General features: G+C 44.5%; 2 protein-coding genes across 2 annotated transcripts; one reads left to right on the top strand and one right to left on the bottom strand.

Moving 5' to 3' along the window:
* Positions 1-401: 401 nt before the first annotated feature.
* On the top strand, positions 402-9,520 carry T265_11979 (hypothetical protein; the record flags this gene model as incomplete). Its single annotated transcript, XM_009178842.1, has 3 exons — positions 402-497; positions 7,654-7,959; positions 8,202-9,520. The coding sequence occupies 3 exons, from the start codon at positions 402-404 to the stop codon at positions 8,430-8,432; spliced, it is 633 nt and encodes a 210-aa protein (XP_009177106.1).
* T265_11978 (hypothetical protein) lies at positions 8,203-14,336 on the bottom strand (the record flags this gene model as incomplete). The annotated part of the gene is made up of 4 exons (XM_009178841.1): positions 8,203-9,228; positions 9,279-9,517; positions 13,662-13,814; positions 14,160-14,336. The coding sequence occupies 2 exons, from the start codon at positions 9,453-9,455 to the stop codon at positions 8,668-8,670; spliced, it is 738 nt and encodes a 245-aa protein (XP_009177105.1).
* Between the last annotated feature and the right edge of the window lie 1,072 nt (positions 14,337-15,408).

Below are 15,408 nucleotides of genomic sequence, written 5' to 3'. Positions count from 1 at the left end.
CGTCTCGTAAAATACGAAAGAGTACTTAACGAGTGCAAGACAGATTGTTTGACTAAAACCAGTCCTCAACACTTAGCAGAGCTTGAAGCAGCAGTCGGACGCCGAGTAGAAAATGTCAAGATCAAACGCAGAACAGCCATGGAGACAAAATTGCGCAAGTTCACGAGGAACAACAAACACAATAATTACAACGCTTGGATCAAGAACTTATCTGGCCGTCAACTCAGCACAGCTGAACAGGAACTGCTAATGAAAGGACCCAAGTTCACCGTCGAAGACGCATCTTACAAGGATTACCTAGCCAGCTTAGAACATGCCCTGAAAACAAACGAAATGTCTGAGGAGGTTTAACAACAGACAATCGACAGACAATCGTACCGGCGATCACACGGAATAGAACCATGCAACTGATTTCGAAACAAGGACGAGACGCACTCACAAGTCTACGAAAAGATGAAACAATCGTAATACTACCGGCAGACAAAGGACGCATCACGGTGATAGTGGACAAGCCAGATTACATTGAAAAAGCCCTAGCAAGATATAGGCCTTTTTGCACTCAGCGACGCAAGCGAATAAAAGAACGAATTTCCCATTCGGGTTGTTGTAGAATAAACACCAAGCCGAAATCAGAGTATTCTGCACCTTCTGAGCAGACCTGGATTTTTTGACATACTGGAAACGAGGCTATGGAACAGATCCTCACCTATTTTTAAAACGCTCTTGTAAATCGTTAGACGCAGACGCTTAGTGCTCAGAACTTTAGTTGTCATATATGATCTTTCTCAGATGCCTAGCAGTCCGAAGAAAGTCCCTTGTGTCCAGGGCACTCTTGTCAAAGCTGTTGCGTTTTTATCTTGTGGTTTTACTTGCTTTACAGAGACCCTTCGTGGTGTTTATATTACCCTTAGGATAAGAAACAGATTTTTCCTATCAAACTTTACATCCTGGTGAAGATAATTAAAGTTGGGTGGAAACGAAGCCCATTTCATATCGATCTGCAATAATTCCACCTTCTAAACACCTTACCACAAATAATCTTTTGTCAATATTCCCGACCAGCACTGAATTGTACAAAACCATTTACTCGTTCGTTTTCATGTTGTACAAAGAACCTGCCCGTATGTGGTAATTTGAGGATCTTTGCTCCAGTCCATCTTCGTTGTTGCACCCCATCATGCTTTTGTCCCTTGCGTAGGCTGAAATGAGCTTCCGTTCGCGTTACTTTCCGACTTTCTTGATAAGTCTAGGCAGTCACCATCAAGTTGCAAATCCTCATCTGAACTCCTATTCAATTCTACCGAGAGTAAACACACCTTCCCCAGTATAGTTAGCCAACTTCAACTACAGTGGTGGTTTTCTTAAAATAGCCTTTCTCTTTGTCTTCCTTGCTCGAACGATGCGTTTATAGTGGTAGAGCAAACTGCCTACTCAGAGACAAAACCAAGCGCTCCAAAAACGGCAGGATATCTTCGATAAGCTCACATTATTCGTTATGCCCCTTTCTTTTTCAACATCATGCCGCTACGAAAGACATGGAACATTGAGCATGCAACGAGCAATTCTAAATGGTACTGCCTATTGGAGAGGCGTACTAGTTTCACGCGCGTATTTTGTAATTACATGCGTACACAAATGTTTATTCTACTACCTTTAATCACTCTGAAATAATATAATATGTGGTGCTTAACAAGACCAACTGCAAACTTCAGTAGTGACATTCAGTTGCGTTTAAATCAAAGTCGTTTGTAACTCGACACTACGCAGTGTCAATAATCAGTCAGTACCGTCTGTGCTGATTCTTGTTAATACACAGATATCAGGTAATTACCATGAGATGTTCACGTGCTTCCGACTAGTTACAAAGTCAGTCATTCGTCTGAGGTCACAACCGAAATTTCCAGATGTCGGAATTCGTCGCATCGGCACAGTGAAATTAGCTTATTCTGTGGGGTCTTTCGTGTTAACAGACTGTTGTGACCGCTGTTTGTTGCTGGGTCTTAGGTTCAGGAGCTAGTTCGGGTCATGATGTACTTCAACACCAATAAAACACACAAGCCACTGTTTCCAAGTATTTTCCATTTGCATAGAAATGTGGAATCACTGGTTTTATTCTTTAAAACCTAAGCTTCGAAAATGTAATGTGAATGGAATACAAGAGATGACAACTTCACTCTTACGGGAGATGTTCAGCTTGAATGCACGGATGGATTTTACCCAGAGTAAGATATTTTTTCAGTGTGACTCGATGTATGATTGTGGTCGAAGACTTCATTCATAAACATGACGTGGTTCAATATGAATCACAGTATATTGCTCTAAACCAAAGATGCACAATGAGGGACTGTAGTTGAGTTGTAAATTTCCACTGTACACAAGTTTGACCCAAAAGAATATCAGCTGAACAGCTTACTACCGAAATTGAATTCATGTTCCTGCTGGATCAAAAAAAGCAGTTTTAGGGATAATTGGCATACACCCACTGGTCACGAACATTTTATTCAGAGAACTTATTTTCTTGATCAGGAAACGGAAACTGCTTCAGGTAACATACCTTAGTTGTCCCTCATATGTAAAAAAAGTGCTGAACATTAGGGTGACTGGTGACCAATTGCACTGCGAATACCAGGTTCGGGTTTATTAGGCGAGTGTTTTGGGCTAATTTAGCGAGCAATAGCGGTTGCTCCAACGTTTCAGCATACTATTTAGGATTTACCTCAACTTTGGGGAAATGTTTCGAAATCAGGTCGGGGTGATCTTCTGGTCACTGACCCAAGAGCTCAGTTTGATTAATAGTGAAACACTCGGAAAGAAACTGGTCGATGAATTAGCATACTTCGAAAGGAAGGTTGATTTTTCGAATACAGACGAGGGAAATATTTCCAGTGATTCAACAAATTGACCATTATGAAAGTCCATATCTGACTCCACAATAAGGGAGATTCAGGTAATAAACAGGCCTAGTGATTTTCAGGTAGTTTGGTTCATAGGTGACGAAATGACGATGGGGGTTCAGCAAGTGGAACAGTCCTAACAAGCGTAGAGTAGTATTCGAGAGAGTTGTCTTGTCCATTAACTCCGTGGGTATTTATTTAGCCTGGCGAAAATAGGCAAAATCACTAAGTTTCCCCATATTTACTGATCCAACTGATCATATATTGAAAGTCCTATTGATTTTCCTCAATACTTACGAGATACCTTATTTCTGTCCCAAATGCTTAAGATAAATTGAGTTGAATGGGATCTTCTGACGTCATCCGTGGTTCGTACCTTTTCAATACATCTCTTTACAAATGATTGCTTTATCTGAGACGATTAGGTCAGCAAAAAACAAAAACTTTACCCTCACCCAGTGGCTAAACATCCTCAGAAATGTGAGTTTCCATTGCATAACTAAAGTGTTCTGGTGGGACACTCCCGATACCACATTTTGGAACTGACACACTCACTAACCTAGAGAAAATATTCCAAGGTGCAAAGTGGCGGATCTTCGGTCTACTTATTAGCAACTTCAAGAAACATTCGAAACAGCGCTCATTTAGGCCACGAAGTGACGTAATGGTCCTACATAGGCAAGTATTCTCACGATGGATAGTTCATCATCATCGTCTCAGCTGTGAAAAAACGCCTAATTGCCGTAGAGTGCTTATAGCTGCCACAACTTCGTTCACCCATGATTTTGAGAGGCCAGCACATACCTCCGCGTTGTAGGCGGTTGTTGCCTAAATACAGGCCTGTCGGTGGACTTTCAAATGGGGAGCTACGTATTGAAGGCAATAGCTTGGATACACGAGCGCCATTGAAGGCGCGACTGAGACATATCTGACAATGTCTCTAACCATTGATGTGTCTCGTCTCGGTGTCCTCACACAGGGGGATGGCAACGATCAGCGCAAGTGACCTTACTGGTAATGGCTTTCATACATCGCCCCCAAGTCACTGTTTGACCTCTCTCTCATCCTTCACGTGTATGTGTGAAAAGAATCTTTCAAGAAATGCAGTCGAATGACACACAGAGCCGGCACAACCTATGGAGTGTGATCGTAGGGCGAGTAATCTCTTCAGAAAACTATTCGATGTACTTCAGGCATTACTGACCAGGTGTTCCCATCAGACTCGGACAATGCTTCAGAGACATCGATGGTCGAACAGTGAAGGAATTTTGACGTCCTTAGTGCACAGCGGCCAGGTTTCTAACCCGTATACTGACATGGAGCGCATTGCATTACTGTAAACTAGACCCTTGATGGATAAGCTGAGTCACACCTACGCCACAGGTGATGCAGGTATACCAAAGCTGCTCTTCCTTCCCAACCTGGATGGAAATACCATCTTTCGCGAGACCACTGGAACTGATGCAGCTTCCAAGCGGGGGAAATTTGTCCATTACTCCAATAGACTCTTCGTCATCAGCATGGATGGGGAGGGACTTAGTGCTAGCTTAACACAATCATTCCGAGGTGCCTACACCTCCAAACATTCACTCAGGCAATCTGGACAGAAACTGACAACAATAACGCCATTGACATCGGTTGGCAGCTATACCTTGTAGTGTCTGCAACCAGGCACAGTGAGGATCACGCGGTCCCCATCCTGGAAGGCGAGTAGCACCGACAGCACCCAAGCGTTTCGTGATCTCCTTCATACTACTCTGCCAAGTCAAGGGTTGGCCACCTCTCTGTTTACGCCACTCTGAATTGGGCATGGAAAACAGCACTCTCTTCGGCAAACGATGGTTCGGCATACGTAACACATGTCCCAACCAACGCAGCCTCTGGTGCTGGACACATTCTTCGATGGAAGTACCCGTTACACGACCGAAAACGCGCTTTCTAACTGCCTCATTACAGATTCGCCAACACCAACCCACACGAGCTATGGTTCTGAGACAAAGATTGTCGAACACCTGAAGACGTCTCAGTTCCGCTGCTCGAATAGGCCAAGTCTCACATCCATACAACAAAACAGCCCGTACTGTGGCTTGATACACACGTCCCTTCAGATTCAAAGATAAACCATTCTGACGCCATAGGTGTCTCAAGTTAGCAAACGCGGCCCGGGCCTTGCAGATTCGTGCATTCACCTCATCTGTCACACTACAATCAGAACTAATACAACTTCCAAGATACGTAAAACGCTCCACAACTTACAGTACCTCCCCCTGGACTGTAAGGGAGTATACGATTAGAGTTCGATCCCATCTAGTCTTGTATTAGCACTTTGCAGTCATGAAGCGCATGCCAAATCGTGAGGCATAATTAGCTAGATTATTTAATTTAGTTTGCATTACCACGACGTCAGATCCAGAAGTAGCAATGTCGTCTGCGTACTCGATATATGTGAGCGAATGACCCGGGAGCACTTCGACCCCACAGGCATTACAGACTGATAGTGAGTCTTCCATAATCGCATCACCGACGAAGTTGAAGAGGAAGGCTGAAAGAAAACAGCCGTGTCTGACACCACGTGATGTAGTGAACTCGGGCGAGGGCTACGCTTCACAAGTCCGCGGGAGTTGACGTACAGCGCCCTATGGAAAGTCAAGTATTTATGGAGGACACCCTTGCTCCACAGATACTGATATATTGCCGGACGGTCCCCAAAGTCAAAGACAGCTCTCAAATCAATTGAATTGTATTGGTTACCGGACACTAGCATAGCCTTTGCCCCAAATAATCTTTCCCATATTGTAACTATCGGAAATAATGTGGCTACTTGTTGACCTGTCAGTTCCAAGCGCTGGATAGGTACTGTGTTATGCGTGGATAATTCCTATAACGACTGATTCTAATATTCGGTATATTCAGCGATGCAGCCAACCCTAACAGTTCGCAATATTTCAAAGATGAAGAGCGGCCATGGCATTGCTAGTTTCCCAATCCAAGTACATGCGAGGATGAGTTGCAAAATCTTACCCATGGATACGTACACATATTAGTCCGAGCACTTTTGAGTCTGCTCACAAAACTGGTGGTGACTGCGTAAATTGATGAATTGGCTTCTCTAAGTTTCTCAATAATTAGACACACATGTTGGGGCAAAAAATTAGACCCCGGATCCTATAACACAGTTTTGGGGGCTGAAAAGTGTCAACTGACGCAAAGTTTTCCTAGTGTTAATTTGTTGACAAATAAAACTCAACATTGTAGGAAAAAAAATAAAATGTTATCGAATGTTAGACACTACCAGAATGAACATGCGTAGAGTGTATATCAAACATAAGCATCGTGTTTTGGACGGTCCTTCAGATGACTAGTCAAAGTCGTACCGGATGTTCGTTGCGTAATGATAACTGTTTGGTTTGATATTATGAATTACTCCGGATCTTCTGATATCGAATGTAGACCGAAGACACCGTTTGGATAAACGGGAAATACTCGACAGCCAAATTTCCAAGCATAGCTCTCTTTGGTGATCGGAGCTGAGAAACTGAAACCGTTATTTCGCGGTCTTTTCGGAAGAGGCTATCATGAGTATTTTACGACTTCTTTCGCCAGTGCTTCGGTGGATGCAATCAACTATTGCTATTCAGCATGTGAGTTTACTACCTTTTTTCAAATACTTGTATGGATTCGAATTCTCGATACTCCGACACTTGTGCATTCAGTAGAGGGGATGTAATAATTATGAAGACATACGAAATAGATTTTACTTCGTTCAGAATAAAAAGAAACGACTTCGGGTGAGCTTCTGAGGAAAAACAAGGTAGACGATAACGCACGAAAACACTACCGAATTAAAGAGAGTTAAAGGGTTTGTGCATGAAACACGACGAAATCTCCACAAAAATTCTTAAATCTCCTCAAACCAACAACAATCCATAAGGAGCTCAGTGGAAAAATAGGCTTCACCCGATGAGTCGTTGCTCGAGGAGCCAGTCAGCACGTGTGACCACGTGATGTGGATCCCGTGATTGAAGGATGAGCGACATAATATCCTAACTGCGAGTCTAAGTGCGAGCTAATCACACTGCTGACCCGCCGTTCAAGGTCGAACGGTTAAGTGTTCAAACTACTAGCCAGGAGGTTGCGGATTCGAGATTCTCCAGTTTCGCGAGATGCGCGCTGCTGATGATTCCCAATAAGAATGAAACAGCCGTACAGTGCTCCCCGGCTTTTCAGCACAGATTAGCTTCACTTACAGGATCAAATTTTCACTATCAGCACACACCTCGCGGCTCTTGAGCATAGCGATCCCCTCAAAAGAAACTCCTCTGAGGGGACGTCACTCGACTGTCTACCACGGTGTACTAGACAGCCCCGACCTACTTCCGAAGGAAGGCCACCTCCAGCAGTTAAATGCTTCATTTACCCGTGAAGATTACAACTTCATGCAGTACATGTTCGGTGACTTCTGAATGTGGGGCTTTGACTCTGACTATACACGGGGGAGAAAGTAGAGGGGAATTAGGCACTGTAACTTGATGTCAGGAATAACAATATTCTCATATTTCTAACTGGTCCAAGTGTAAAAACTAGAAAATGAAACAAAGGTTCTCCAGCGCTAATATAGGTAAAAATTAACATTTATTCCGCTCGAAGTAAAGGGAGATTATTTTATACGCCGAAATATAACGAAATACCAAAAGCATTCCTATAAGTTATTCGCCAGTTTTACAGCAAAGAGACCCTTACAATTTACTTCCCAATCAAGGTAGCAGAAATTACCACATCCAACAAAGCAAAAACCATGGTGGACATCACAGCAAAACACAGTCAATACCTGCGTGAACTCGTGGTAGATCCCAACAAATGCACGGTACGTTGGGCAAAGGCCCGTGCTCAGGTGGTACTCTCGGAAGACTTATTCAAGGCCGTCGCAAAATACCAGGACTTGAGAGAAGATATTCGGAAGCACACCGAATTGCTAAGCCCAAAAGGAGAAGTATTTCAAGTAGCGAAAATTGGAGCAATGCAAGCTGCGAAACAAACCTCATCACTCCTTCCTCTTTGCCATCAAGTAAGTTCTACTGCCTAGAAGTCTGAATTACATGGGGAAAACATGGAAATTTGAGAAATTCAAGGAACATTTTTGCACGTCCACGCAACGTAAGCAATCTTGAGCGTTTGCGTGCCCGTCAGTATTATGCCAAAACGAATGTCTATTCTAATACTAAAGCTTGCGATAAGACATTGACGAATAGACGATAGGAAGAATTTTCGCAACTATCGTTTATCTCTTTTGGCACTTATTTTAAATAGGTCCCACTTACACACATATCAACAGATGTGTGGTTCGAAGATGGATCGGTTTGGATCGAGTCCACATCAAAAGCGGTTGCACAATCAACGGGCGTGGAAATGGAGGCGCTCACAAGTGTATCCGTCGCGGCTCTGTCAGTCTACGACATGCTCAAATCGTTCAAAATAGGCCGTATTGTCATTGCACAAATCGAACTTGTCGAAAAACACGGAGGAACGTCCGAAAGTTAAACCGGTACCAAGCAAGATAAGAATATCAGCGTGTATTCCAATTGCCGCTTATCCCATATGGATTTATAACACCGCATGCAACGAGTCTGTTTATTCTTCATTCATTCATTCATCCACTCTTCATTTAGAATGTCAAACTATGTACAGTCAGGAATTGACAGTAGGGTGAAGTAATAAAAAACCGAGTAGAACCTCGAACACATATTTGAAAGAGAGTGTGGACAGGATTACAGTTTCAGACGACACCTCCTCGAAATCCTTCCACACTCACCGGGGAAGCGTACCACATTCGGTCCGACGATTCCCCGTAAAGGATTTTGTTGATATCAAGCAAACAGCGGTCTGCTTCCAAATCATCGAGAATCATTGAGTGTTTTGAATCGGTCAGAATTTGTAACACATATACTGGGCATTTTCTGAATAGACGGAAATTCGGACGTGGTAGAAACCACTTAGACTCGTAATTTGTGGGCATATAAAAGTAGAAAAAAGTTCGAGTAGGAGGTGCTCCTTCCATCAACAGCTGATAAAAAGGATGTTGAACAAATGATCGAAAAAAGTCAGAGAAAATGGGCTCGCTGCGGTTGGGAGTAGACGGGCTGATGACAGCTTCATCAGTAAATGTGTCTTGAGGAGAAGAACCGACAAAATCCACCAAAAATGCGCGTTTTGGATGAGAAGGTAGTCCACCGAGTAAGATTAAACAATAATGTACCGGAAACGGCAGTTCAGACAGGTGCTGCTCCAGCTCTTGTAGAGAATCAAGGAATTTGACAACCTTATGCGCATCCGTTCCCTGTCAAAAGAAAAGCGTTACTGGATTTCATTCCCAGATACAGCCCCTACCTGACATGACCGCAAATATTCGTAGGCTGTCTTTGGTCTTTGCATTAATGTGAAGTCGGGAAATTGGCCACTTTGATAAAGAAATAGGTTGGTTAGTTTGTGAAATAGACGGAGACAATCGTTTGGTGCCAGCCCTTGATCGCCGATCGATAATCTGCAATTGGAGATCTGATGCATTGTGCCAAGCACATTCAGTATGTGTCAACCGCGTATCACAGTTAAGAGTAAGGAGTGTAGAGCTGAAAAAACAAAAGGGACATTTGTCAATGACGAAAAATAAGCGAATAGTTTAATGGTATGATTGATTGAGTTAACGGAAGATCAACCATCCTGGATGGAAGGGCCGTACGAGGCGGGAACCCAGCTGTGATTTTGATGGGATAGATTCGGGCACCACGTTTCCAGAAAGCAACGCTCAAATAAAGAGGGGTGTGGATGTCGGTTACGTCAGTCGTTGACTGATAATTCAGATCAGTCTTCGATTTTGAAAAGGCATGTCCTCGTTAATAAGCAGAATCGTAGCTGTTGAAAGCAAGAAGGCCTTCGCTGCGGAGTTGTTCATTAGAGAAACACCAACTGAACACTTAGACTATTGGACAGAAGAGCAAAACAAAACTGAATGTCCATCTTCTCCTTGAACGCGTCTTCCTAAACTTTCCTGGATATTCATTGACTGTTACTCAAAGGCAAGCAAATGCTACGAAGCGACTCTACAAATTCCGTAAGAGATCTCACTTTTCAAGAGACGCGAAGCGGATTTACGAGAAAACATACTACTCGCATGCCTCATCAGTAGTATCCACTGTTACACTGGTAGCACAAGTACCCCTATAGTGGAGCCGAATTCAAAGGGGTTCCACTGTTCCCCTGTAACCTGGACTGTGGCAGAGTGGAGCACTCGAGATTTCAGGTACCTTTGGTACAGGCCTAATGATCGGAACCCATTCCTTCGACCGTTTTACACCAAAGGGTAATCAATCGACGTGCGTTTTGCTCATTCATCTGACGCGTGAGGCACTGTAGATCTCCACACCACCGACACTGTTCACTGATATCTATACTATTCAGCGTCTAAACTCCATGCAAGATTAACCATGAACCAACCAGTATTGGGATTGGAAGGCCACTTTGGTGGATAGACACTAGATAAGCATATGCAACATATATCGGCCACCGTATTCCAGCCCTTAGTAGGGAGAACTCGGTGCGCACAAATTGCAATACCACAGGCCATTGGTCATAGAAGCAGTGACACGCAAGCAGCAGCCGATCGACTGGATCTGAGAAATCATTACGCCTGTAAACACAGACAGATAAGACCCGAACCCGAACCCGGACGCACCAACAGACTGCCACGCGCACACACAAGCCGCAGTCTCCGACATACTGCACACAACCGATGTGGTCAGCTGACCAGACCCGAAGACCGAACACCTAGAGCAAGCCAACGGGATGCCTGCAATCCCGACCAGACAAAGCCATGGAGACAATGCGAGACCGGTTTGACCACAATAGTGACCGCTCTGCGAAAGTGGACTGGCAAACTGGCTCGAATAAACTCGGAGCACGCAACACTTGGTAAATGCATTGCGCATTCCCACCCAAGGGTGGAGACCTGCTGCTATGCAGACCCCGTTCATCTACCAATTTGACCATGCTCAAACTCACCAGCTAAATCCACAGAGCTCACAGGTGAACTCTACCCGTTTACCTCCGAAAGGTTTCACGCACTGTTTACTCTCTCTTCTAAATACTTTTCAAATTTCCCTCACGGTACTTGTTCGCTATCAGACTCGTGCAATTATTTGACCTTGGATGAAGTATATCACCCCCTTTGGACTGAATTCGCAAACAATTCGAACCCAAGATCTACACAGAAAGGTTTATTATTTCTCCCTTCCCATCCCGACGGCCCTTTCACCGTCTTTGGGTCATGCTAGCATTACCGTATTTAATACTGGACTTGGAATGGAGCAGCAGCTCCGCCGGATGACCTGAACACCAAAACGCCTAGTGACCAATTGGCCACAGGCTTGGCTGCTGAGTTTTTTTCTGTTCACTCGACGTTACCAATATGATCCTTGTTAGTTCGGCGGGTAATCACGTCTGATCCGAGGTCAGGAAAGTTGTTAAGCACCAAAGTGCAAAACCGATTTGCATCGAATGCATTGCCACTACTGGAGCCTCAACTAAAGACGAAGGACCAGTCGAGATTACTGGTCTCGGCGATATTCATTAGACATTTGACAGTATATAGTTCGGAGAAGTGAGAAGAGACAGGTCACAGAGTTCACCCAACTGACCTGAGCATTCATATCTTTCGTAGGAATGAAAACGTCAGTCTTGTTTTCGAGAAATACACTCATTTGCAAATCAATTTGGTTTTGACGGGAGACTCAATTGAATCTCTCGTTTATGATGTTTTTCTTAACGTCAGATCTGCACAAAGAGTACACGTCCCAATCATTGTAATTGATGAAGCGTGAGTAGCCCATGCATGTGAAATAGTTCTTTCTTCCAGATGCATACGGCGTTCCCCAACATTCCTAATCCGATGTCCACTCCAGACTCGACCAACGATCCGGAGAAACCGATGGTTTCTGTACATCCTCTGTGCATAGTGTCCATGTTTCTGATCCGCGATGCAGTATGAACCGCAACACAGCAGTATACTCTGTTCTCGACAAACAAACTGACACCAAGTCGAGGCAAAAGCTGCGCTGGCCTTCCCGGTTCGAGAAGTGATCTTGCCTTCAGTCAGTTCACCGGAACATATAAAACAACTCAGGTAAATAAACAAATCTACCACGTCGATTGGCTGGTCTGCAGATGAGATTTTGGCAGCGGCTTACATGTCGTAGGTGTGAAGCACATACCAAATGGTGCGGCAGTGTTATCTAGGTACTTTAAAATAAGCTGCATATCTGAAGGATCTAAAGAGATAATATCATCCTCATACTCACCGGCTGTGAGCATTTCGAAATTCGAGGCTCCAGAGACAGGCTGAAGTCTTAAGCAGCACGTCAAAAACAGAGTTGAGGAGGACTGGTAATGGATGGTAGCCTCGCCTAAAACCAGATGAAGGTCTGCTGTGTATCCGTACGCCCCACTAGAGTAAGCTAGTGGTGCTAATGACCGTCATATACGACAACAACACAGCCTTCAAATTGAGAAAGTGACCATCGCTGGAAGCTTGAAAGAATAGCGCTGTTCGAGAAATTTTCTCAAAGTGAAGACAGTCAATGCTTGCTCTATCAGGTAGAATTCCTTCCCGATCCTGACGAATGTCTGTTAAGGTCATACTCCTGAAGATGATCCCAGAATACCCGGAACCTGCTGAGACTCTCAAACTCCACTAAACACCGATCAGAGAGCTTGGAGCAAGGTCTAATGACCGTCATATACGACAACAACACAGCCTTCAAATTGAGAAAGTGACCATCGCTGGAAGCTTGAAAGAATAGCGCTGTTCGAGAAATTTTCTCAAAGTGAAGACAGTCAATGCTTGCTCTATCAGGTAGAATTCCTTCCCGATCCTGACGAATGTCTGTTAAGGTCATACTCCTGAAGATGATCCCAGAATACCCGGAACCTGCTGAGACTCTCAAACTCCACTAAACACCGATCAGAGAGCTTCGGAGCAAGGTCACTATATGACCCGGGGCCATTGTCCTTTCGCACATGCTTGTTTGCAAATAAAGCTGTTATATTCCTTATCGCTGAATCATTTTCTGCCACCAAGCCACTGAACCGGAGGCAGCAGTCAGGTATAACAATGTTTCCTTCCAGTGATAGATTAACCTGCGCAAAATTGAATAATAGCGGGAACAATGGATCCCCGACTACCTGGCTGACAACATTATAGTTTCTGCATGACCCCTTGCGCTCTTTTTGAAAACTGACATTACGGTTGAAGCGCTCCGTACCGTAGGTACTGCTTCCGCTCCAAATCAGGACTACTGGTATTAGACTGCGATTTAGCTGAAACACGAAATCATGCGTTGATTAACATCCAGGCACAATACCCAGCTTCAACCAGACCATCCTCCGCCAAACAACAATCTCCACCGCATACTTTACTACAGAACACTGATCCTCGAGTTTTAAAGCGTTTGAAAAGGATAAAACGGTTTATTTTCGACAATTTCCTGTCAATATGAACTTACTGACTTCGGTTCGCAAAAAGGACCCGTAGCCTTTCGACGTCCACGTCCGGAAAAGCGAGTCGGACAAGCACTCATCTACCAAGTCCAAGGTTGGCCATCTCTCTGCTTCCGTCACTATGTATTGGGAAAGCACAACAGTACACTTCGGCATACGCAATACGTGGCCTAACCAACACAGCTTGTCTTAAATGTAAGTCCCCGCTGCACAATCGAATACTCCCTTTCCAACTGCCTCGTTAAGGATCATCCGACACCAACCCACACGAGCTATGGTACTGAAACAACGGTTGTCGAAAACCTGAAGATGCGTCAGTTCCGATGCTCGGCCAGGCCAAGTCTCATAACCACACAACACAGCTCGGACTGTAGCCTAATACCCACGTCAACTGAGGTTTAGGGATATGACGCTTTGAAGTCATAGGTGTCTCAAATTAGCAAAAGCGAACCGAGCTTTCGAAACACGTGCATTGACCTCAACTGTCACACTACAATTAGAACGAATACAATTTCCAATATATGTAAAACAACCCACAACTTCGAGTTCCTTTCGCTAAATGCCCAGAAGCACAACTTCACACTTTATGGATGGAAAACCGGATGACTTTAGTCAGTTCATCCAAAAAGACCTATTCCTCCGTCTCCTCTTCGAAGAGAACGACGATAGTGGAGCAGTTGGAAGAGACTATAGAAGATTATTATGATAAATTCGTCTAACTTCCGGATGTGCCCGTTTCTCAGTTGCTAAGCTATTTGTCCACACCATACGGGGCCCTGGGAAACGAAACGAGAAGCCAAAGAGCACATTCGATGCCACAGCTACCAGGCTGATGCAACCGTGGTTATCACACAGCATCCGCACACCATTTTTGAAGATAGGAGTAACTGTCGACATGCCCCATCATGCAGACACCTTCTCTTCGTTCCATATCGCACCGAAAAGCTTGGACGGACGGGTCATCAGGTACTGTTCGCCTTCTTTGAAGAAGGATGGATACAGACCGTCCGGTCCTGGTGCATTCTCAAGTTCCAGTACGGATATTTCTTACTTTATTTCTTCCGACGGACAATAAAGGTGTATATCCCATTAGCCCGTAGACACTATATCCACAAGCGGTGTTGCAGAAGGCCAGCTGAACTGTTCTTCGAAGTGTTCGGCCAATCTTTCCAGTAGATGTTTTTGCGAGTGAACTAATGAGCCATCATTTTCACTCGTCGTTTTACAGACCGTTGCTTTCCTGGGGCCAGTTGACCATTTCAGTTGATGTACGGTACGGCTGTTTCCCGTAGTAAAAGCGTTTTCCATCTCCCGAGCTTTCAAGGTCCACCAGATCTCCCGGTCTTGCTTTACATTCTTCATTATTTGGCGTTTGAGGGATTTGCGTGCATCATCATATTCGTTGCCTGCCAGTATGAATTTCCTGGTATCAAACACGACTAGCGGTCTCGACGATATTTAGTGATCATTTGGTCGTACCACCAGCACAGTATTGGTTTACTGTAGATGGTCAATGAGTTATGGTAGTTCCTCGAAAATAGTGAATTATATGCTTCCNGATGGTCAATGAGTTATGGTAGTTCCTCGAAAATAGTGAATTCATATGCTTCCTGCTGATTCTCTAGGGCCTGAAGGGAAGCTAACTGTCAGGCATGCACGCACCATGGGACGATCGGAATCAAGTGGAAGGAACGGCAGCCTTGAGCTGTGGCCATCCACCGGTGACTGATGCCCACGTGATACAACCGGGTCCATGGTTGATTTGTAGCTGGAGGTCGCTAGGTTGGGCGATGCGAGTGTTTATGCTGAAAGCTCGCATTGGCTAGAAACAGTTCATGATCAGCACAGAAGTATGGGAGTCGCTCTCTGCTGTCTGCGCGACGAGTATCGACTTCAAATCGACTGCCCAGAAGTGATTCCAGGGAGCTCAGAAGACCAGCTTGAGTATCATATCGCACGCAAGGATCAC

Source organism: Opisthorchis viverrini, assembly GCF_000715545.1.
Source record: "Opisthorchis viverrini unplaced genomic scaffold opera_v5_696, whole genome shotgun sequence".
In the NCBI taxonomy this organism is placed as follows: domain Eukaryota; kingdom Metazoa; phylum Platyhelminthes; class Trematoda; order Opisthorchiida; family Opisthorchiidae; genus Opisthorchis; species Opisthorchis viverrini.
The sequence above is the reverse complement of the archived record's forward strand: the minus strand, read 5'-3'. Positions and strand labels throughout refer to the sequence as shown.